The sequence below is a fragment of the Periophthalmus magnuspinnatus genome, chromosome 23 (assembly GCF_009829125.3).
Source record: "Periophthalmus magnuspinnatus isolate fPerMag1 chromosome 23, fPerMag1.2.pri, whole genome shotgun sequence".
Classification (NCBI taxonomy): domain Eukaryota; kingdom Metazoa; phylum Chordata; class Actinopteri; order Gobiiformes; family Gobiidae; genus Periophthalmus; species Periophthalmus magnuspinnatus.
This window is the reverse complement of record NC_047148.1, coordinates 17,499,397-17,523,773: the sequence shown is the minus strand read 5'-3', so window position 1 is coordinate 17,523,773 and position 24,377 is coordinate 17,499,397. Positions and strand designations below refer to the sequence as shown.

General features: G+C 37.2%; 3 protein-coding genes across 7 annotated transcripts; 1 reads left to right on the top strand and 2 right to left on the bottom strand.

The window, feature by feature from the left end:
* Positions 1-6: 6 nt before the first annotated feature.
* On the bottom strand, positions 7-12,713 carry sbno1 (strawberry notch homolog 1 (Drosophila)). Its single transcript, XM_055231658.1, has 33 exons — positions 12,388-12,713; positions 11,294-11,413; positions 11,123-11,221; positions 10,150-10,365; positions 9,948-10,083; positions 9,268-9,362; positions 8,633-8,729; positions 8,227-8,387; positions 8,030-8,163; positions 7,854-7,944; positions 7,622-7,783; positions 7,385-7,520; positions 7,206-7,311; positions 6,968-7,121; positions 6,689-6,871; positions 6,482-6,579; positions 6,252-6,403; positions 5,970-6,173; positions 5,729-5,899; positions 5,257-5,426; positions 4,840-4,971; positions 4,616-4,751; positions 3,187-3,299; positions 3,026-3,097; positions 2,857-2,956; positions 2,680-2,754; positions 2,463-2,609; positions 2,288-2,382; positions 2,131-2,217; positions 1,906-2,043; positions 1,768-1,844; positions 1,500-1,693; positions 7-1,423 (listed from the first exon to the last, which is right to left on the bottom strand). The coding sequence occupies exons 2-33, from the start codon at positions 11,411-11,413 to the stop codon at positions 1,281-1,283; spliced, it is 4,194 nt and encodes a 1,397-aa protein (XP_055087633.1). The 5' UTR covers positions 12,388-12,713; the 3' UTR covers positions 7-1,280.
* Positions 12,711-18,243, top strand: kmt5aa (lysine methyltransferase 5Aa). Its single transcript, XM_033990323.2, has 7 exons — positions 12,711-13,649; positions 14,669-14,792; positions 14,869-15,109; positions 15,695-15,782; positions 15,856-15,915; positions 16,068-16,258; positions 16,460-18,243. The coding sequence occupies exons 1-7, from the start codon at positions 13,641-13,643 to the stop codon at positions 16,668-16,670; spliced, it is 924 nt and encodes a 307-aa protein (XP_033846214.1). The 5' UTR covers positions 12,711-13,640; the 3' UTR covers positions 16,671-18,243.
* rilpl1 (Rab interacting lysosomal protein-like 1) lies at positions 17,950-24,004 on the bottom strand. Of its 5 annotated transcripts, XM_055231664.1 has the most exons (10): positions 23,428-24,004; positions 22,670-22,817; positions 22,238-22,356; positions 21,909-22,154; positions 21,497-21,655; positions 21,039-21,089; positions 20,785-20,939; positions 20,591-20,695; positions 20,124-20,211; positions 17,950-19,707 (listed from the first exon to the last, which is right to left on the bottom strand). In XM_055231664.1, exons 1-10 carry the CDS (start codon positions 23,713-23,715, stop codon positions 19,702-19,704), a joined length of 1,365 nt encoding a protein of 454 aa, XP_055087639.1. In that variant the 5' UTR covers positions 23,716-24,004; the 3' UTR covers positions 17,950-19,701. The 5 variants fall into 5 exon arrangements, with proteins under 5 accessions (XP_055087639.1, XP_033845328.1, XP_055087640.1 ...); XM_055231662.1 differs by lacking the exon at positions 20,124-20,211 and having other exon boundaries at positions 18,865-19,707; positions 23,428-24,002; XM_055231663.1 differs by lacking the exon at positions 17,950-19,707 and having other exon boundaries at positions 20,118-20,211; positions 23,428-23,904.
* Between the last annotated feature and the right edge of the window lie 373 nt (positions 24,005-24,377).

The following is a 24,377-nucleotide window of genomic DNA, read 5'->3' as shown; positions in this document are numbered from 1 at the left end:
GACTTTAATGAGTGACTTTTATTTAATGAGTTTAGAATGTAATATGTGTGAAGCCTTTGTATGTAATTACAATAACAATCTAAATGACAAGAATACCAAGCTTTATTCATTGTTGCACTCAGTGCAGCTCAAGAAATATGGTTTTCGAACAGTTGGACAGAAGAATTTGCGCAATGACAAAGGAAGCTCAAAAGGCCTCTACAGAGAGTTGCCACTGATCTATGAGAGTTGCCTGTCTGCCATGCCATTTGAGATACTGTAAGAGCAGCTCTAGCACACATACTTAAAATGTGGTCAACAAATGCCATACATAGTTTGAATATTGATAAACTGAGGTATGCTACAGGACGTTTCTATGATTAAAATTCTGTTCTAATCAAACAAATGGAATTTGGGTAATAGCATCACATTTATGGATAAGGTGAAGCACTTTCCTAAAGCCATTGTTCATAAGCAAGTTTCATGTGAATGGCAGAGTAGTTCCCCCCCCCCCAAAAAAAAAACATATAACTAAACGTTTAGTTTTATGAAATATTCTAAATAATCAGCTCAATTAGACATCAAATTCCCTTAGTTTAACAGCAAAATGTTGATTGCCTTTTGCAATAAATTTCTTATTCAAGGGTGTCATTTGTATTTACAGATGCATTTAATGTCTTGAAAGCAAAATATACAATTTCCAAAAGCCTGAGGCTTATCTAATTAGTACAACTTGTAACAATTTGTTTCATCAAACCCATTTACGATTTTACAGTAAACTGTATAATATTAATAAATGTCTAAAATAATTGTCTAAAAGGCCGGGTGCCCAGAAATGAAACTATACTAGGGAACCAGTTATAAAACAAAACATTTCTTAATGAGAATACACAAGTCACTGAATTTGACATGTTTGGGTTGAACTCTGCCTTGTATCACATTAGGCAATACATGTTTAAATAAAACATTTCTAAAGCAACCATGAAAAGCAGACGACTCAAGCAGACATGCCTTCTGAGATTAAATTGTTTTGTTATTATGTTACAATGACTCACATGTTACACTCTGAATATCAGAGGAAAATACATCACCCATGAAAAACTGAGTGGAAATAAACTTTTTTTTTTTTTTTAAATGGGGAAAAAAAGAAACCACTTTTTGTACCATCAACTGTTGCACAAACAGCTGTTAGAAGTTATCTTCAAGGAACAGTGGCCCCAAAGCCTGCAGTGCAAAAAGACTTAATGTCCCACCTGAATTGGACAAATTTAAGACTACCCAATAAGCTTAACTGACCCATACTAGAGGTTAAGTACATGACTGAAACTCTGAGGGTGGAGCTGTTGTCGCTTCTGCTGTTCCTGCACAGCAATCTGCTGGCTCAGATCTGATGTAGAGAGCTTATTGATGAGTGGAGAGACACAGTTCGCTGGAATTAACAGTCCTGAAAAAGTGGGAAATTTTAAAACATAGGCAAATTAATACCATATACACTGTAGATACTGAAATTATGCCCTCACCAACTATTCTCTGGCCATCTTCTGTTCTGAGACGGACAATCTGCACTTTTACATTGGTGCCACTGACTGGAGTAAGCACTTCTTCTAGTTCATTCCAAACACTGAGAACAGATCCACACAATACATAGTATGTCCTACACCGGAGGCCCACCTCACACTGGAGACCCACTGATGCCTTCTTACAGTTTCCCCGCCTGTTGAATTTGCAGAAATTAATATTACACATAAAAGATAATGCGGCAATATTTAGAAACTAGCAAGAACATACCAATAAGCATGAGAACAGATTTGTGCCGACGACTTGTACTGATCCGTCCAGTGCTGCTTGGCTTCTTCTGACAAAGCCTAAAATCACAAATATGTCTCAGAAAAGAGAAGCTTGACCTCACTCACTCAAAGTCATTACCTTTTTGAACTTTTTCTTGATTTCAACATAAGATTCCAATTTTAGTTGTCTTCCAGTGTTTGGTCTATAGACCAGAAACAAACGCTTTTTAGGATTTACTTCTTTGACCAATATCGCTGTTTTTTTGTTGTTTCTTGTCTGAAAAAAAATACATATATACAAGTTGATTCTAAAATGCAAAACATTTGAAACCATATTAAGAAAACAACCTATCCAATTCTATACCTGGACATAAAAGCCATCATCTGGGCCGCTTTGCTCTGCCCATGCATGGGTAGCATCTTCCCAAGACATACCCCTCTCAACACTGACCTGTAAAAACAGGAAAGCCTGAGTAAGAGTAAAATTCATGTCTAACATTTCAGAAGTAGACATCACATACAGTGAACAGTTCAACATGTCCTGATGTTGTGTAGCCTGGTGTTAAAAACTTCTTGGATTCAACTTTCTTGACCTTCTCATCACCGGAGCCAAGGTCTAACAGGAGAGATTTGTAAAGTAAAATTGACATTGATACATTTTTTTAAATTTACAAATTGAATGGATCAGACTCTTACCAAGAATACCCATGTCATATCTGCCATTCTTCTTGGCTTCCTGAATAACAGCTGCTAGAGTATCAGAGAAATATTGGAACAATGCATTTTGCTGCTGAACTTCCATGCCCAAAATCCGATTCAGGAACTTCCCAATGTTGTTGTAGTCTGTAATGAAGTATATAAATCACTGCTTTATATGTGTATGCCTGCATGAAAATTATTAAAAGATTCTTACCTTTGTCCAGAGACAATCCTCCAGACCTGTCCTCTAGACTTATTAGACCAACGCCAATTAAACCACTCTGAATTTCTTGAGAAAAACGCAATACAAAAAGTTGTGAATAAATTGGTTTGGGGAAATAAAAGGGAAATATGTAAAAACATCTAAATACAACAAGTAACTGGGTTGTACCTTTAAAGAAATCCCCTTTAAACTCTGCAGGGGGAGACACCAATGGAGCATCAAGCTTCACAATTGACTTCATCACAATCTCCAGAGCATTTCTGCCATACTGTTATCAAAATAAAAATGATAATAGAATATGTAGGACAAACTATAAACAGGGGTTTTAAGTGCCAACCTTGTTATCAAAATTAAATCTGCTGAGGTCTCTGGTTTCTGTTGCTCTTCTGTCTCCATGAGTGAGAGCACCCTGATTATAAAAAAAAAAAACCCTCCACATTTAGAATAAAAAAAAACACATTTAAATACTTCACAAAAAATTAAAATATTTGTCCCTACCAAGCTTTCCAGTCTTTTGGCAACGATTGATGCAAATCTCTGCTCTCCAGCGAGTTCTGATATTAGGAAAACATATTCAGGAGCTGTGACTTGGTTTGATCTGTGAGTCCTCCCTGAAAAAAAAAAATATATACAAGTTGAACATTTAGAAGAAGGTTTGAAATGGGGCTGGGCAATAAAAACAAATAATCAGAATTTGATGCCTGTGATGATATGCCATTATAGTGATTCTGCCTAATCATGATCAGTTGATTTTCCTTTTAATGCAGCTCTATGCTCAAAGAGATTCTTTTCCCCACCCACTCTTCACAGTTCAGGAAAGAACATCAAAAAACATCTGGTACTATGGAATCAGCCATGTTTGTGGCAGTAGTGCAAAACTCTCAGATACATTATCCAAAACAACATTAAAAAGTAAACAAAATCATGGCGGAACAACCCGATAAATTGCTGGGTCACTATTGGAAAATATCTACTATCACTCTAGTGTTGGAAAACTGAATAAATGCCAAGTTTAGCATTTAGAAATTTCTAATGTGTGACATCACAATACTGAGCTCTATTGGTTTAACAACATAGCCAATTGGTTAGGCCCTATTAAATTTAAAGATGCTAATAGAGATTTTGAGGAGTGAGTGACAGGTGGATTTAACCAGTTGAAGCAGTGCTTCTCAAACTTTTTCAGGTGCACCCCCATTCTACACTATATGCCTAAATTAACCTGATATTAATGATACGGCACTGGAAATAAATGGCACTGATGGCATTTTAATAGACTCTTGTGCCAGTTCATGGCTTCATGCACAAACCACTGAATAGCTTGTGTATTTATGCTCCTCTCAGTGCCCTCCATCTCCTCCTCTATGCTGCAAATCATAATTGTGATCTTGACTCTTGAGATTATAAACCTCCATTTAGTCACTCTGTGATAAAATATAATAATTTAAATTCTGCTTAATAAAGCCCCAACACACAGTCATATGACCTTCAATGACATTTGAATGGAGCCAAAGGAAACATTTAGATTTAAGAAATTCTTAGTACAATAAAGATGTCACAAGCATTAGTCAGTCAATGAAAACTGGATGTGCATGGTGCATGCCAAGGCTCTGACCCAGGCTCACAAAAGTTCGAGCCTAAACTACAAGAGGAGAATTTTGCTGTAATAACAGCATTGGTATAGGAATATTTAATACAAGTCACATGATTATATAAGGCTAAGCACTAACTGACTAGAACTGAGATGAGGAAAAAGTAGTCCTGGCTGTTTTGCTTCACAAATATGGACATAATATTGTCAAGTACAAGCAGAATTGGATGGATGCAATTCAATAATCTCGTATCGCTTCATATCATATAAAAATATATATTTATTCACCATAGACCAGTTAATCTACCAATGGCTTATAGCTCAATAGATTTCACTTACCAAACTGCTGTATAGCTCTGTCTGCGCTCCATGGCAGCTCCAGAGTCATGTGAACTCTTCGCCGTTGGTTCTGTACACGGCGGTCAGCTTGTAAAGATATACCTGAGCTGGCAGCTTCAGAGATGATGGCAATATTCTGAATTATAACAAAGTAACAAAAAGTAGTTTGTTAAAAAATATTGTCACTAAGTAATTTACCCCCAATTACTGGTAATTATAATTACCTTCTCTCCATCCATAAATCTTTGCTTTTCTGTTAGATTGAGGATTTCTACAGGAACGTCCAGCTCTGAGCGAGATTCATAAGTGATGCTTCCATCATCGTTGCTTACCACACGGCCTTTGCGGCCAGTCATCTAATAGAAAATTCATTAAAAGGATAAACTTTATGCACTACAAAAAATACAGTTGGACAGATGTGGAGCATTACACCACTGGACAGTACTATTATGTCATGGGGGTTTAGTACTAAAGCATTCAGGCCAAAAGATCTCTCCCTATATTATATGGATTTATTTATTTTTTGACTGCATTTACTTTAGAAGTAATTAACTTCAATGTCAGTAGGTGTATGAGGCAGTTGTGAACCACAAGAGGCTGAAACATTCAAAAAATGTGTTCTTGATTATCAACAGTCATACCTCAGCAACATTCTCAGGGCCCCCAAGTTCATCAATTAACTCATCCAAAGTGTTGGGAGGCAAGTCCTCTGATAGCTCCTCCAACTGTTCCAGCAGATCTTTCTTCATCTTTTGGGCCAATTCCACAGAATCTTGACTAGTCAGGCAGTTGTCATGGCTTTCTGGCATTGCTTCAAATATGCGAATAAACAGAGCCCGTAAATGGAAGTTTATTACATGTTACAACGCTATTTGAGACAAAGTAATCATGGCCCCACCAGCAACTGCATAGTAGTAAAATACTCTTACAACTGTAATATTTGTATTGCCTTACATTATTTACAATTTCAGGTTACTCCAGACCAAATCAACACCTGACACCAAAAGGGGGCCGTTGCCCCAGTGACCTCCCATTGGCACAATACAGGTTACTAGTTATTTTATTGAGCACCCAACACTGAAGCATATGGTAAACAGAAGTAGCTAGGCTCACCTGGTGCAGGAATACTGGGTGTATTCACAGAGGTGAAAGCGGGTCTAGTAGAGCCCAGCCCAGAGGCCAACAAGGCACTCTGAATAGAGTCTGGATCAACACTTTTCCTTCTCTTTTTCCTCTTCTTCTTCTCCTTCCCTTTTTTTGGTTCTTTCCTGATTAACCATGGATCTAGGCATAGCATTTTGTATTAGAATGTGGTATTCATGCATTTTTACACTCAAAGGCTCAATGTTCTCACCATCTTCGTCATCATCATTTGACTCTTCTCTGAAAGGGTTAAAATCATCATCGTCAGCAGAGCTGATGGACTTAAAGCTGTCGTCACTGTCTGCCTCTTTCTCAGACTCTTTGTCAGAAGCTTCAGACTGGCTCTCATCTGAGCTAGTGCCCGAAAGACCGCCATGTTTACGAGGTTTCTTTTTTGGCTTCTTTGGTTCTGTAGCTGAGAAAACAATTTTTGTTTTTAAGTAGCTTTTAAATCTATAACAATTACATTTACTAGTTTACCAATTCTATCTACCTTTTCTTTTCTTGCCCTTTTGTTCGGACATAGTGGCACTGTTGCCCGATGTTGAAGTTTTACTTCCAGGGATGTCTATTCCTAACAGACTGTAAAGTTTCTGTCTATCAGGTGCTGGAAAATGCTTTTCAATGAGAGACTGAAGTACACCTCTGTAACAAATGCATTAGAACAAGATAAAAATATGATGCTTGACTGATGGTCGCTTTAACAAATGAGCTGAGCCTTACTTTGCAGTTGAGACAAAATCATTAAGCTCTCCTCCTCCTTCTTCCAGTGCCTCTAGTGTTCTAGCCTCTCCAGTAGACTGAAGGCCAATCACAACACACTGCAAGAAACAATGTTTTAGCCATGGACCAAGGCATAATACATTTGAAAAAGCTCTACATCTACAAGCTTTATTGATATTAAGAACATCTCAAAAAGATGTGTCTCACCTTTCCGTTCTGGACCTCTTCTCTAGCAAGATGCACCACCCTACGAACTTTAGAGGCAATGCACAAATATTTGAAGAACCTCTGATGGGCAGACCAAAACTGGCCCCACATGGACTTTTTCATGCGCTGCTCTGCATCCATCAGATTAGCTGCTTGTTGAAACTTTTCACGTGCACTTACCCACTAGGATAAAAAAAACAAAAAAAAACAAACAATCAAATATTTAAAAAAATTAAAAAAAACAATAGTCAAGTTAACAATTGAGGAGGACATAGTTACCAGTTTGACAGACTTGTTATACATTTTAATGTATTTTGGACTCAGTGGAACCTCCTCTATTTTAAATGTTACACCCGTGAAGCTGAGCTGCCGTGCAATGTACATCCCTCTGAGTTTCATATCCATTGCCACAATCTCCATTGCACCCACACCTCTTGGGGGAGAAAAGAATCAATCAAAAATTTGGTTAAATACAATTACATATGTTAAGTATGTAAGATGACATTTTAACAAACACCTGCGTTCCACAGCTTGGATGAAGTTGCCAAATTCTTTAAAAGGTGTTTTATGTCCCCAGATGCCTAGACGATTCATATAAGCCATGTTCCTTGGTTCAGAAGCACCTATAAGTACAGTCTATAAGTACAGTTTGTTACTTAAAATAAATCTGGTAAGTCACATAAGCAAACATCTCACCTGTTGCACTAGCATAAACAACCCGAGCCTTGGGAAGTTTGTTTTGTAGCTCAAGCACAGCTAGTCCAGTTTTAGTTGGTTTAGATGATCCAATTGGACACACATTTTTGGCTTTGTGACATTCATCATACACAATCTTTAAATATAATTAAGGGAATCAACATCTTTTTAGATGTTACATTACCTTGTTTTGGCCACATAGGCCAAATCTGCAGCAAAATGTTTACAAAAGGATACAACTCCATCAAAATCTTCCCCACACCAGTGAAGCAGCTGATCAAATCGTGTCTTGTACTTTCCTCCTGACTGACTTTCTCCAATCAAGGACGAGTAAGTTGCAAAGATCACACCTTTCTTAACACTTCCATTGTGTTTAGAGGAGATTTTCCCATATTTAAACTGAAAATAATAGAATGTTGTAAATGTGTTGGACATGGATGCCCCACATAAAGTAAGACTTATTTGTTACCTTGTTTAGTGAATGGACCTGAATATTCTTGGCACCAATATCCCTTAAATCTCTTTCTGCATCATACTTTAAGTCATTTGAAACACTAAACCTAAAAGACAATAAGGAGACATTACAAAATACTATTTTGGCATTTTAATAAAGGATGTTCATAGAAATGCAAAATGGATATTTACCAAAGAGAGCGCTTCCTGCCTAAAAGGTAATTTTCATAAATGATTCCTGCTATGGTCCGACCTTTTCCTACACCTGCTCCATCCCCAATCAAATAAGCAGCTCGTTCGCCATTGGGAAGAAATGTTTCATGTTGCTGAAGCACAGAGTCTTGTCAGTGTACAGCAGTTGAGTTAAAAACAATTACACAAGATTTTACCTGTGCTGCATATGTGATCGCTTCCAGTTGTAAAGCTGACAGACAGCCTCTATCAATGACTTCTTCTGGTATTGAAAGCCTGTACCACACATCTGGAGGGCTGACACTTGACAGCGAACTAGTTTCTACTACAGGATCCGGATGTCTCAGACCAACTTTTACTGAAGAAAGAAAGAAAATTAGATGAATCATTTTAAGGTATTTTTAAAAAGGTATGAAGTATGTAGAGTATTAAGAAATAAATTGGATTATTTTATTCTTAAATTGTACTGATTAAAAAGTATGCATCGTTTATATTCATGAAGCCCAATATTAAAATCCATTCTATTGTTTTTGATGAGAAAAGATAAGCTGTTAATTGTTTTGCCAAATCAACCAGCTCCAATTTAATTATAGTTTCACTTACACTTCATTGGCATGTATTCAGCATAAGTCTCTGCATGACCCAACTCTTCTTCATCTTCCTCCTCTGGTTCATCATCTTCTTTCAAACCAGGAGGTCTCTAAACAGTGATGGCATATGTAAATGACACCTAGCATTAAACCATAAACATTATGTTTTAAAACACAGATGTTCATAAAGTCCCTTTACAATTTTAAAATTGTATTACAAAGGCAAATTAGAATAGAACAAATCTAATATATCTCTTCAGTGGTTATAACAGTTTTTAATCACATTGCATTTGTCCTAAGTTCCTCAAACATTTCCAGACCATGGGATTGAAAGAGATGGACCAATTCCATGGTCACTACGTTCACCAGATATCACACCTTTGGATTTCTTTCTATGTTGCTATGTTAAAGATATCGCATATCGAACAAAGACATGGGACATTACTGAAGTAAAGCAAAAGATAACAATTGCAACCATTGACGATTTCTTGCCATGTTCACTCTAGCATAGCCTCAAGTACCATCTTGACGTCCTTTGTGTGACCTACAGTGGTTTCCAAACTTTTTAAAAAAATCATTTAATACACCTCTGTATGGGAACCGAGTTTTATTATGAAAGACTTTATGGACATCCTGTATAATACTTACTAGATGAAAAGGTGGTACTCTGGAATCATCATTAACCCAGATTCTTGGGGAGTCTTTAGTCATTAATTCCTTCTTGATTCCATTGTTCATTTCATCTAGAGATGGAAAGAGAGAAAAGAAAGAATGCTGGTAAATGTGATAATTCAACATTGGGAACTTTTGTTCCTAGTGCTAATACAGCCATGCATCACACTAGTAGTAGCAGAGGTATGCTAGGCTTGACAGTTTTATTTATTCAAGTTTTATAGAGAGGCAATGTTGAAAATGAAAGTTTGTTCACTACACATTAAAAAAATAGAGAGTCAAAGCTTTCTCTACCTTATAAATCCAGCATTGGCAAACAGTCAACACTAGACAGTCAAGGATATTTGTGCAGTTTTTGGAATTAAAATGTAATAATGCCTTGTATTTACAGCAACTTTGGAAAAATCAAATCCCTTTACAAAGCTTAATTCTGGTATAGACTGGTCAAGTAAGGCTGCCAATCTGCACCTTCAGCCACCAATGCACTTCATCCAGTACTAGCTGTACTGGGTGAAGTGTTTTGCCTAATGAGACAACAGTATGCCCTAGTACAAGCAGGATTCAAACTGCCAGATTGGGGACAAATGCTCCATTGAGCCCTTGTTGCCCATATGTGACATTTTTAAGTTCAAATTGTAGAGTCATAATAAACTCACTTCCAGCTGAGGTTGCAGTTGCCACAGGTGGAGCGATGTCAGGTGGAGGTTTGAGTTTCATAAGCTCCATTAAACTGTTACCTTTCAAGTTTGTGCTTTTCACATTCCCTGCTCTAAGGAGGTCTTTTAACTGAATCTGGGGACAAAGAAAATTCATTACTTGCACAGCAATTCCCCGAATAGAGATTTATGGAGAACATACCTGCTCTCTATTAGAAGGCACTGTGGTCAGTGGTGAAACACTTGCAGATGATGTAGATGAACCTCTTAGTGCTGAATTGGCCACATGAACCACCTTGGTTACAGTTATAGTGTGTTTGATAGGATTTGAAACAGAGTGTTTCGTCACAACGGCTCCAAGTGATGGCAGCTGATTTAGCTGATTTAAGACAAATGTGGTTGTTGATGGCTGAGGTTTCTACAGCAACAAAGAAAGTAGATTTGCAATACATTTTATTTAAACAAAATTTTGAACATTAATGCAGAGTTCCAGTTATCCTCAGAGGTCAGAACTCAGTTTTTCCATTTTGACCACTCAGAAGTCATTCTATGCACAGTGATGGCATATTCAAGTAATAAAAACTGGAAACCTTGGCAGAATGTGGACTGGAGTGAAGTTTATTAACCTGAATGCTGCTATTAAATTTTCTGAGAATACATTTTAATTTTTGTTGTCATTAGTTTGTTATAGCAACATTAACATAATAGATCATAACAGTATTTTAAAACTAGGTTCACCTGCTGTGCTGAGTTGATCAAAAATCAGCAGGTGGACAGTAGTATACAACTTAAAGAAAATAACAAGTACTATCAAAATTAAAGGAGTCAGGAGATCCGGATTGTTAATTTTATCCCAATACCAGGTGCTCTAGGGAATTTTCTGAGGGTTCTGAAATACTACCCAAACTAGCAGGTAGGAATTCAAGGATCAAAAGGTGCACTTAAAATATACAAAGCGGAACCTTGGAGAATCAGATCTCTAAGGACAACCCAAATGCAACAGAATATGCAGATTTTTAATGAATCCATTTAAGAGGCAACAAAAGAGGTTTAATAATCAAAACTGAAACAAAAAGACAAAGTCAATTGGTGTTCTGCACTAAAAGACATTAGAGATTTTCCAAATCCCAACTCTAAACTATACTATGCCAAAAAACTAAAAACTGTTTTCTTACCCTGATTGAAACAACTGGAATTGGTGATAGGGTCTCAGGCTGATGGACCTCCAAAGGCTGTGTTCCCAAACCAACATCCAGGGCATTAATAGATATAGACTAAGAATTGTAAATCCCATTAGATCAAAACAACACATAAAAGATGATAAAAGAAGTAAATAAATAACCTACTTGTTGAGCACTAGATGGCTGCCCAGCATCTTGGGATTCAACATCAAACAACCCTATATCATTTGGACAAATGCCACTCTCACTGAGAGCTGCGAGAAGCAAATCCTGTCCAGGATCCATCTGCAAACAGAGAAACAATATAAAAAATTATTGTTTAAAACAACAAAAACGGACATTAGAATAGCAAAAAGGGATAAAGGAGAATTGCTAACATTACTAGTCCTCTGTGCAATCCAGCGATATTTTAATGCTGTGCAACTCAGTTAATGAATGTTGATCCCATTATTGCCATTAATTTAAAAGTCGGTTGTAGACCAAGTATACTATGAATAACTTTTGTCAAAATGTGCTTTTACTATTGACATACAGTGGTTTTTAATTCTACCGCTCCTGTTTACGAGGCGTTTCAAAGTGACCCATTACAGGGCACGTGTTTGAGACTCTCGGCGTGTTCACTTCCTGGTTGCTTCGTGTCGATGTAACTTTCTACAAGGTTGACAACAACAAAGGCATGTACATAATATGAACAAACATTAAACAACCACACACAACAACTTCTCCCTATTAACTGGTGTCTGTCATGCATACATAGAAAGGCACATCTTGTGTTCCGCAACAGAAAACTACGCATTTGCATTTTGTGGCCAATATGTTCACAAGTGATCGTTTACATTGGAGATGATAGATTATGTATCTTTGCAGCATTATCAATCTAGCTACTTATGCATTATTATCTGTAATATTGATGATCACACAATTCACGTCAAAGCTGTCAAAGATTCCGTTAACTAACTTAGAAGTGGTGCAACAGTTACATAAAAAGAAATCTATATGTTAAGCAAATAGAGGGGACCGAGATATTACATTTAAATTACCCAATTGCAAATAATACATGAGTTACTTCATTTACTGTGTCATTGCCGTTGATAGCAAACGTTAGCAAGTCTCTAGAACCAAGCTAGCGCTAAGCTACGATTATCCTCGAACACAAACATTAAAGACGCTTCAATTATGGGAATTTGACACACTTTGAAGTTTAATTCGTGGAACATCTATGTGATTGTCAAGAATTACCCTTTCTAAAATCTACTCACCACAGACAGGGGTGGTTACAGCAGCTCGCTTTGAGAGGTGCTGTCACGGTTTGTTGTCCTCTTCTCACCAACGCGCTCAGCTCACGCCATCTTTTATCAAACGCTCCGCCGCATGTTGGTCACGTGACGAGTAGGCCGAAAGCTGCTGGTTTCGCAGTCCACCGCTCTGTCAGAAGTCGAAGGAAAGGTATCTTCTGTCGGCCAAAATGCATCCGTCGACAACAATAAACCAACACCAACGAGTTTTTTAGCATTTTATCTACCCTATGACAAACGACTAACATAGCACAGTCAGCGAGCTAATGCTCCGTCACGTGACACAGCGAGGGCTAGGCAGGAAGTGACGCACGCAGGAGTTATTCGTAATTTTTGTTGCCTTCTGTTTAGGAGGGCTTTTTGTTTTGTTTTTTGTTTTTTATTATGTATAAAACTTTGGCTCTACCACATGTGCTGTTTGTGGAACAGGGCGGAAACATGTTACTTATCTCCCTAAAAGAGATATGAACGTTTGGCTTCTTTCTGACACTTCTTTTTGTTTAAATTGTGTGTGCTAATTATTCAAACCACTCACGTTTGCAAGTATGCAAAAGTGCATGTATCATTGGAGCTAGCAGATTTTAACGTTTTCAAGATTTGGAGTGTTTGGAGTGTAAATTGAAGTAGTACCTTATAAACCTCCATCAATAGTTCTATTGAAACTTTGCAGCTGTTTTCATCAACATTCTCCAGGGGTGATGTTACTGAAAGCACGAGACAACAGTTTTTCACAGGCTCCTGAAAATGTGTTGTTTAAATCCATTTTGTATTTTTTCTTGAGTTCTCAACAACTTTTTGGCAGTGTTTGCTAATCTGTGCATTGCGTCACCATGGTAACTGCTGAACATTCTACCATAGAGATATATGTAGAACAGCCCCAGTGTGATGTCACTGCAAAGTATCAATTGTATCATTCTAGAAGATTTTGCCCCCCAAAAAGTACTGAGTAACCGTGACCAGCAGGGGGTGTAGTTTTTCTTGAGCTTGACGTAGAGTCGTGCAAAAATGGCGGAGCGAGACGGTGCAAGCTGTTGTAACGATTCATCTGCTCACATTTGAGACACAAAAGCAGGACTGGGGTTCTCGAGGGCATACTTAAAAAGACAATTATACATGGACGAATCAAGATCATTCTGCGTAGTTTGATTATAATTTTCTTTTTTATTTATTTTTATACTACAAAGCTAGTCTAGAGGAGCTACAAAAACAAGTCGGACATGAATAGGGTAAGTTTTCCTCTATGCGTCGCTTTCAAGTAAAGTTGCATAGATTATTTAATAACAATGACAGTGAGTTTTTAGAATCACGCTTTGATAATGTATTTTCTATTTAACAGTGATCACAAATAAACAGTGTTGTCAGCAAATCTTATAATGTGTGTATTTGCTAACACTGGCTAATTTACACAGCCATATATACCATAAACACACGCTTACATTCCCTTTAAATAATGGTTACATCATGGATAAATTACTTAACAACTTTCATCTTATTTCTCGTTAATCAATTTAAACGTGGTATAATACTGTTAAATATGTTTAAAGGTCCATCCTGTTGGGGGTCTATATATCTGTTTTGTTTTGTTTTTTAACCAGTTTTGCTATTGGGTGGGGCAAGATTCCGTATCACTATTGGGCCAGGGCCGGCCCTAGCTTTTAGGGGGCCCTAAGCAGCTGGTTCACCTTGCACATGTGAGGGTAAAGGCCCTGACATAGTTAGTTGCCAGTCACATCTTTGAGTGTAATAGGTTTTGTGGTGGATATGAAAGGATGGACACCCTGACTGCTATGACATGGGATGAAATCCTCATCCTCTTGGAAGACCCTGTGTTGGTATAGAGTCTTCTGAATCAGAATCAGATTCTGATGACCTTAATGCCCTGCTTTTTGTGGTCAGTGGACTGCCTGGAGGATGAAGGAATTGGTATTAAAGGCCCACCTTTTGGACAAGCTGCCAGGTTGAACCTCAGACATTTCATGGCCCCGCGAACAGTCTGGATGCTTAATGTGTATGGTTCTCCTTGTGTGAGAACACTTCTCTGTTTCTATGAAGAAATCCATCTATGGACAAGCCTCACTATGATTTTGGGGTTCCCTCATATACAACAATTGTCATCCTTTTGGTCATAGTATATTGAAAACGTTTTTAAACATTTTTGCGCAGTTTGTTAAGCTGACTTAAACAGCATCTGTGGTGTTCAGAAATAGTTCAGATTTTAATAACCTTTGCTCGTATGCCATTTCAGGAAGGTGTTTGTAATATCCATTCCATGACAGTGATAAGCCCCACTAAGACATTATTAGTTCATGATGAAAAAAAGATCAATAAGGACATACAGTTTTCACTACACTCCCAGGAAATTAAAGAGAGTAAGTGGCATTTGTTTTTTGTGATAACAATTTTTGGAAACACATAATTGAAGCAGTATTTGTTTACTTCTTAAAGGTAGAAGACCAAAACCTTTTACCATGGCAGCAAAAGACTTGAGCTCAGACCTGACAGAAAGCAGCAATTGTTCAGCACAGCGGCAACAAGATGTGTTGAGTTACCCTCCCTCTTCAGCTGTAACAGCCTTGTCTCACAGTCTTTTTTATACCAACAACAACAACAACAATAATATAACCCCTCAGGGCAAACATCAGAAACGAAGAGTTTACAACAAAGAAAGAAGATCAGCACTTAAAAGGTACCCATGCAAATGGTATTGGATACGTCATCCTGCAAGCTCCTACTAAAGTTGTCAAATAATCCACACATGCAAATAATAATATATGTCTTACAATATTTTATGTGCAATGATTTGAAATGACCATGTGGAAAATGCAGGCACAAAAACACATGGAAAGCTAAAAGGCCACCTAAATATATCTGCATTGGTCACAGAAGTATTTCTGAAATTTCTGAAAATTCCAGTGAGCAATGTTGAGACTATAATCCAGAAGTGTAAAGGAAATTAATTGCCCATGTTTATTTCAGAGAAAGAAAGTCAAGTTGCTAGAATAACCCAAGCAATCACTTAACTTGAATCCTATCAAAAATCTATGGAAAAAGAGAAAAAATCCAATGCATTTGCTTACTTGCATACTTGCATTGTATGATTTTTCTTTTCTGTGTCATTTCTATGGTTTGGTATATTTTGCATGTTTGGATTACTCGGGTAATGTACTGAATATTTCATGCAATCATTTGTATAAATAATAATATTAATTAATACATTTAATATTTATTTTGAGCTAGAAAATTCTTTTCCATTAAATATTTCTTTCTGCAGTGCACCCAGGAAGAATTCACAGAACCGAAAGGTTACGGACTACTATCCAATAAGAAGAAGTTCGAGAAAAAGTAAAGCAGAGCTCCAGGTGACTAAATATTTCAGACAACATTCACATTTACTGTGTACCTATGTTATGACCTGTTTTACCTTATTACTAGTGTGAACATAAAAAACACATCGATGAACTCATCATAAATGGAATAGAGCAAGGAATGGAGGTAGTTGCTGCATTTTTTTTAAATTTAATGTATTTTTAAGTTTGAGCTGCTTCCATAGACAGTATATAGGATATATATACTGTATGACTCATCATAAATGTACTCCAGATCATGATTATGTGAAATGAATGCTAACCCACATGTTTTTTAAGGTGCAACAAATTGAAGGAAAGGGCCGTGCAGTATTTGCAACTAGAAGTTTCCTGAAAGGCGAATATGTGGTTGAGTACCATGGTGACTTGTTGCAAATAACTGATGCCAAGAAGAGGGAGGCGGAGTATGCGCAAAATCCAGCTACTGGCTGCTACATGTATTACTTCCAGTACTTATGCAAGACATACTGGTATGTTGAATGCCATAGTCAATTAAACTACTCTTTACAGTGGTAATAGGTTCAAAACAGGGTTCAGACCTGTGCTGTGGGGTTTGCTACTTTCTGGCAGCTGTACACTTGGAGTCCACACAATGTGTTTGATTTTTATAAATCATGTATCATTTAATTCAGCTTTAACTTGTTTATTTTCTTTACTTGTTCTATCAACAGCGTGGATGCCACAAAAGAGACTGGTCGGATGGGTAGGTTGATAAATCACAGTAAAAGTGGAAACTGCCAAACTAAACTCCATGACATCAATGGTGTTCCTCATCTCATTCTTGTTGCCTCACGAAACATTGACGAAGGGGAGGAGTTGCTCTATGACTACGGAGACCGCAGTAAAGCCTCAATAGCAGCACATCCATGGCTAAAAGAGTGATAGTCTTATCAAAGAAAGGGAAAATGTCAGTAAAGCTTCTCTTTTGCTAAATGCCTTAGAAACAGAATGTACTTTTTGTTTCAGTTGCTAGGAAAAGGTCTAGTATGTGTTATAGTAATAGAATTGGTGACATGGTATTAGGGTCATTTCACTTGAAGTATTTTTATTTATGTATACAGAAAGTCTTGTTTTGCAGCGTTTTTGTACTTTTGTATTACACACCGGGCAGTGCTACAACAGCATGCAGGTAGTTGCACTTTTATACAGCTTTTTCTTAAATTTAAGTCAGTAACAGCAATACATATAGTGTCATACGATTACCCAAAAGCTGAAATTATCGACCTAATGGCCTTTTACAAAACTATGGCATCAGTTAAAAAATAAATGGCACTGCCTTTGTCTATTGCCCGTAGCTGTTCTCCAAACACATTGTTTTGCTGTTCACTTTTCTAAACTATAAACAACTAACAGTGAACAGAATGAAAAGAACAATCTTAAAGTCATTAACCATCTGTTTTTATACATTGTATTTTTTAACTTAAGGTCAAACCAGTAAAGTTTTTACATTATTTATTGCCAGTCACTTTTTCAGTCAGCGTAAATGTATTTATACATACAATGATTTATTTCAAGTTACCAGATCAATTGAATGGACACTATTATTGGTTTAAAGTTATCAAAATTAAGATCAAATGTAACATTATGCAGTCAGTGTTATAATAAACACTGTCTTGGGGCAAATCATTTCCCAATAGAAGGAACATGATTTATGTTTAAATTTAACAAATATCTTTGTCAGTTACATGTAAATATTTGCACACATTTAATTTTATTTCATGCACAAAATATGGTGAATTGTTCCACTCAAAATTAACATGCTTTTAACTCACAAGCATTTCACTGAAACGTGACTTTATCTGTGGGGATTTACTAAAATGGAAATTAGTAGATCTTTTAGGAATCGGACAGGTATTGTTTTAGGCATTTACTTTTAATTGAACATGCCATTATGCCTTTTACCTAGTTAATGTATACCATGTTTGTTTCAGTATGACTTGTATTTTCCCTCATCTCTAACATTTCATAGAACTACAGCTATTTGATGCAGGTTAAATTCAATATTTAATTACAGTGAGTGCATTATAAATAATTACTCAAAAGTACTTTTTGTTAAAAAAAAAATATATATATATAAATAATTAAACTGATTTGTATATTTTTAGTGCAGTATATTACAATCAGTTGATTTTCTCAATACTATTTATCTTTTTAAAAAATGTTTTTGAGTAGCAATCTTACACAGATGTGTTACACTGACCTTGAGCCTTTTGACTAATATGTTTTTTCTGTTTTCTGTTTTTAATAATGTGGGTACCAAGAGTCCATGATATTTATGAACTGATCTGATGATGACTCAACAAGTACAAAATCTTTATCACTTCCACAATTTCCTTATGAACAATCAATGCAATAATCTGTAGATGCAAAGTTGACCTAGCCATTTTTGGATCTGTTGTTGTAGCGTATTATAAATCATAATGCTGGCATTGAATAAATGTGTATTATGCAAGTACTGAAGTACAGCTTGTGACCATTTCTTGCAATTACTTACAAGAAACAAGGTAATATATTTCATAATCTCTAATTTAAAGAACAAATTATTTATCTAAAAATAGACTGTCATGATAACCTATAATTCAGTATTAACCATAATTGTAAAACTATTTTATGCCACACACACAATAATACTAAAGCAGGATAATGTTAGTAAATATTTTTCTAAATATAAAATACTATTAAAATATATGAATGTGTATCATTAAGTCATAACTAAAACTTTCCTGTTAGTGCAAAGAAATTTTTTAAAAATCTTTTCCTGCATGTGTTGATGACATGATGTGAATTGTGTTACATACAGTGTCCTCAATATATAAAATGGAAAAAAGGCCATTGGCGACCTGTCAGGGAACTGGCAAGCCCAGAGAAAACTCACTCTGGGACATTCTTTATAGGCGAGAGTGCTAACCATTCAGCCACTGTGGAACCCCATTTATTTAAATAAATATATATACCAGATATGGACAAAAATACAATTCAAATAATTATTATAGTTAGCCAAAATGGCTCAATGGCCACGAATAAATGTTGACCCCTGTAACTCAGTCCTCTGAAACTTATTAAAGAAAGAATGTATAGAATAAGAGCTTTTTAATAAAACATGTAGCCACAACATTAAACCACTTTCAATGAAAAGCAATTGAAAAATGCATTTTCTTGTGATATAACTGAAATAGCAATTTCTATACCAACTAATGTAGCTTAAATAGTATTGGTTAATGGTTTTATTTGAAAATGTAAGAAAATAAATACTGGCTTTAGTTGTTAATTACTAAAGTAAAGAATAATGCCTTTAATTTGAATGAAACACATTTACACATTTTTAATTTTTTTTACCATAATGTCTATAAACAAATTGTAAACAGCACATACTTGCATACATGCAATTTGCTGTAGCAGTGCATCAACTGCCTTTCGATGTCTAACCTTTTTTATGTTTCATGGGTCATACCGTATGTTTTACTAAAAATAATTTACTCAAATCACTTGGGAGTGTCAGAGGCTGGAGTATAATCTAAAATGCTTGTGGTGGGGTAGAGGAGACCCATGTAACACAGGTAATACAAGGCGACTCCACCCAAACTGTATTGATCGGCAGATTTGAAGATTGCAGTGTAAACAATGCATCTTGCCTTACGTTTCTCATCTTTAACTCATGTGAATAGTTTTAGATTGCATGGGTTGTCTGTGAATCTTACTATATAAAGAGCTAACCACATAAAATCTCTAGGCAATGGTAATGCCATGCTTTGGTGTAAAAACTCTGTGTTGTCTTTGTCCTAATGACTACAAATGTTGTATTGCCTCTTGCGCTTGCTCAGTATAAACATCATCCCTTCCTGGCCATGTGCCGATGCTGCCACCAAATGGCATACTCCGCTGGGAGTTCCTTTGCTTGTCACGTGAGAAGAAACTAAACCTAAAACAAATAAAGAAGACAGTACAATGCATTAAATAAAGCATACTGCTAAAAAACAGAAAGCACTTTGGTAGTTGTGTGCAGTAAACATCAGTCATATTAAGAACGGGCTAATGTTATCGTGGTTGTACAAACAGATGCAACACCAAATAATTAGGCATCTACACATTTTAGTGTCTAAACAAAGCAATACCATTTTACACTGAAAATGGGACAGTGTTAAACATTATCATCTAATTATTCTGATTAGCTGATTCATAACATTCCATTAATACTTTATATACCAAACATTTACAATGTGATGGTGCCACAATCAACCAATCAGAATTCTATATATGATGAATAGCCAATGAAGAGCATGCAATTGATAGCCACAGAAGGGGCAGATGGCACAACTTAATGAAATAAAGTCATACAAGGGATCTGAGATGCCTGATTGGTTGTAAGGTGGGGTCATCAGGGATCAAACCAGCCGCCACCATCGGCATAATGGCTGTGAAGATCCTAATAAATAGAGGCAAAGACAGAAACAGAAGACACAGAGAAGAATGACAAACTGAAAGTAACATTTTTCACAAAAGCTTCTACTTCCTATAACAATGGAAGACTGTTGAAAGGGGTTATTATTATAACTAGTATGGAAATAATTGTAACAGTATCAATAATAACTATATTGGTTTCAAGCGAAATTGTATTTTACATGCATACAGGAAGAAGTGAAAGATTAGTCAGTCCATGCCAATTTTACCATTTTGTTAGTGTTGTGAAAGGACATACTTCACCATGTGCTCTTAATAAGACTGATTTTACTCTGCACACGACAATATGAAATTCACCAATGAGAAAAGGGCAGTATGAGTAAGTGTGTTTGGAAATCACATACAGGCGTTTGATTCCTGACTCTGGCGGGGCAGTGGAGGCAGAGTGTATACCCAGTTCAGGAGAAGGTGACGGTGTAGGAACAATAAGCTCCTCTTCAGTGTCTTCACTGAAAAATAGTGATCGATATACTGTACATTTAAAAAAACAAACCTAACTACTTAGGACATAACATTTATAAGATAATTTTGGTCACACCTTTTGTAATAGGCAAGTTCCTCTTGCAACATAAAGACTTTGGCCTTGAGCTCATTCCTCTCATGGAGGACATCCCGTAACTCCTGCAAAGTAAAACGTGGCCGATTGGGGTCCTTTGGGTCCAGATTACCATGTTCCTCTTCACATAGTGCCTCCTGTGATACAAGACATTAGAGAGAAATCACACAACAAAGAAATGAAGTAAGGAGTACAGGAGATCAGAGTAACTGAAGGCAGGGCAGCACGTGGAATACCTTGGTAAAATATTGGAACACAGCAGGCATATCTTCATTGCACATCGTCTCCTGGTGACAAAGGGCGAGCTCATGGTCTAGTGTGAATAGCTGTTCTTTGCACTTTCCTATAGCTAATCGCTGTACTTCAATACCAAACCAGTGATGCCAATTATCACTCATGCACAGAGCAAAAATAGACCATATGACAACTTTTTCAGTTATCACTGTGGAGTGAGGCATTCTCGATGTTTCACCATCAAAATGCATAAAGAGCAAACTTAACATGCCGTTCCACTCTGAGTCTGGGTGAACAGTGCAGTCAGTCACACTGTTAGTTCCCATGCAGATTCAATTTCACTTTATTATTATGGTATTAAAACAAACTGAGGTCCTTAGTTTGTTATGTACCAACGACGGGAAATGTAGTAGTCAGTAGTTAAAATCATACCACGCTGTTTGGCTAGCACTACTATTACCCAAAATAGTACAGCTTCTTCCTCCTCCTCCTCCCCCGAATTATGTCCTTCTGTACTGAATGTTTCAGAAATGAAGCACAGGGCATGGCCCTCTTCTACTGAAGTTTCAACTCTTTCTGGGCAGCCCTTCGCTTCTGTCGCTGTGCAAGCTGTATTTAGCTAGGGGGTTAGACATAGTGGATAGGGTTATCCACATAGTAGTTTAATGGATCACTGCACATTTAAGTTATGTAATATTAGCCAAATGTATACAATTTCACAGATATTTTAATGAAGTATTAAGATCAATCTAAATTCAGTTAACTCCAATTGGTTTATGGTAATAAGATACTGCATTGCAGTGTCAATTTTATGTATTTATTTATTTTTAATAAACACACATCTTCAAATACAAAACCAACATTGACATTACCTCTGCTGGTGAGGGGGGCAGAGGTTTGGGGTCCTCGGGGTCCTGTGCAGGGAGGCCTCTTTGTAGATGCTCCCTTAAACGTGCAACTTCCTGTCTAAGGGCATTGACTTCCTGTGACTGTGCCTGAGCGCCGGCCTGCAGTTCAACCTTCTGCTCAATCATTGCTTTTCCCTGAGTCTCCATCACAGAGATTTTGTGCCGCAGATCATGGTTGATCTTCATTAGACGAGACTGTTGTTGTTGGAGCTGTAAAATGTAGTTGAAATTTTAGACTGACAATGTAAAGTACAAATATGTATGGATGAAGAGTGCCAAAGTGGGTTCCTTACTGCTTCAATGTCCTCATTTTTCAGTGTAATCTCACGATCTTTAGCGCGGATCTCATCTCGCTGCTTGTCTACTACTTCTTTCAATTTCTTCATTACCTGCCTCTCTCTTTCTGTCATTCCTTAAACAAAGATGTGATACACATGCAAAACAAACATTACCCATTTGCATGTGTAAGAGGAGCAGGTGAGCATGAGAATTCTGATCTCCTCTGCAGTTAGAGAGGCTGACTACAGCCTCTGTGTGAAACCAGTGTCAAAGCGGCGAAGGATCTGTACAACACAGAGCAGCCATTCTTTGAGTGTGTGGCTGTTTGTGTGAGGGGATAACTGTTTATAATTCAAAATAATAAAATAAACATTATTTATATAATAGCATCATCATACAGTATGTGATTGATATTGTAAAATTCTGACTGGAATGGTTTTGCTCACCCTCATGCCTTTGCAAGTCCTCCTCACTCAATGGATCTTTGCCGGAAAGATTTGTTAGGAGAGTTTTGTTCTCTTCCTGCAGCTGAGCAATTTGGGAAAGCAGGTCTTGAGCCTCCCCTCTCCATACATCCTCAACTAGCTCTAGTTCCTGTATGCAGCAGACACAAAATTTTGCTCATCTCATTACGTTTTATAGCATATTGTTGTTGATTTGAGAGCATTTCTTCAATGTTACAGTTCCTGAAGCTCAGGCTTATAGACAAATTTGCCATATTAACAATATTTGGAGCAACAGGCTACACACCACCAAATACATCCACATATTGCATGCTTCATTTACATTAAGTACACAGATATGGATACAGATGTGATTTCCTATATCCAGCATACTGTGTGTCACAAGACACAAAGTATCTGCGAACTGGAAACAAGTGCAGTCACTGTCACGAGAAACTGACACATGCACTTTTTATAGCAATGGTGTGTAAGCCAACTGAGCCAAGAAACGTTTAGTTTGCGCTGCTTAATAATAGCATATGCAATCCTTAAAGACAGCTAGGCTTCATACATGGAGCTAAGGATGAAAAGGTATAATCAATTAATTATAATGTAATTATGTATTTAAGCCTCATCCTCAGTTAATTTCTTCTATATGGGAAAGCAACCACAATATCTTTGTTGGATAGCTGTCACCATGTCAATGCATCGCTCCTTGGGAACTGGATGTTATAATTTAATTGGTATCACTGTTTTGGGACCTTTCTGTGCTTCTTCTCTTTCTCCAGCCGCTCTATCCTCTCCATTCTGAGTTTGTCCAGCTCCAATCGTAGCTCTTCGGTTTCAGGACTGATACTGTTGCGGCTCACCATCACCTCAAGGATTTCCAGCACGCGCACTACTTTGGGCATGAGGCGGGACAGCGCCTCGCAGCCATACTGGTCAATGATCCGCTCGAACTCCTGTCCCACCACAGCAGCGATGTCATACACGTCCATTACAGTGAGTTCGGCCACATTTTTTTCCAGGGCTGACCCCGAGTCCTCCATGACCACCTCCCCGCCGCTGCTGTCCACTTAAATGTCTCTGGTCAAGGCAAACTTCCTTCCTCGGTCAGAACAGACAAGTCTGCGCCTCTTCTGCAGGTTCTGCGCCTTTACGACCATACGCCAACATCCAAACATCGACTTCTGACAAAAAGTTCGATTATTGTCTTTCCAGTAGTCGTACTGTTTATAAATTGTAGCGCACGATAATTTTGATAAATATTAGCGGCGTCCCATCTGAACCTTTCTCGTTTTTTGTTGTGACCAGGACAAAACCACCCTCACATGTCACGTGGTGTTTCCGGTCAGATTTTTCAAAGTGAAATCTGCTCCTCTGTCCATTATTTGGACCTGTGTGGCATATAGGCCTATCAAATAAGATGATAAACAAATAAACACATTTATTTGCAGTCAGACAATAGGAGGGCCATGCATAGGCTTATGGTTTACCACATTCTGTTGCGTACCTTTCCTATGTGGGTGTGTTTAATGAAGGCTTAGACTTTAAACACAATTTTAAACTTAAAAACATATAAAAGTATATAGCCTATTGTAAAAATTGTAGCTTAGATCTCCCTAAATAAACCTGACATGCTGGAGCGCTTGTTTAGATCATTATGGTGGGTCTATACATCCATGAGTATGAAAAGTTGGCCCATGTGTTA

Coding starts and splice junctions, on each gene's coding strand:
- kmt5aa (XM_033990323.2), top strand. Junction 15,916..16,067: donor GAATAGAGCAAGGAATGGAG/GTAGTTGCTGCA, acceptor ATGTTTTTTAAG/GTGCAACAAATTGAAGGAAA. Junction 16,259..16,459: donor TACTTATGCAAGACATACTG/GTATGTTGAATG, acceptor TTCTATCAACAG/CGTGGATGCCACAAAAGAGA.
- rilpl1 (XM_055231662.1), bottom strand. CDS start 23,715: ATGGAGGACTCGGGGTCAGCCCTGGAAAAAAATGTGGCCGAACTCACT. Junction 22,818..23,427: donor AAGAGAAGAAGCACAGAAAG/GTCCCAAAACAG, acceptor TGCTGCATACAG/GAACTAGAGCTAGTTGAGGA. Junction 21,090..21,496: donor AAGAAGCTGTACTATTTTGG/GTAATAGTAGTG, acceptor CTTTGTCACCAG/GAGACGATGTGCAATGAAGA.
- sbno1 (XM_055231658.1), bottom strand. CDS start 11,413: ATGGATCCTGGACAGGATTTGCTTCTCGCAGCTCTCAGTGAGAGTGGC. Junction 4,752..4,839: donor GATTTATGGATGGAGAGAAG/GTAATTATAATT, acceptor GTTATAATTCAG/AATATTGCCATCATCTCTGA. Junction 3,300..4,615: donor CAGAGCTATACAGCAGTTTG/GTAAGTGAAATC, acceptor TTTTTTTTTCAG/GGAGGACTCACAGATCAAAC.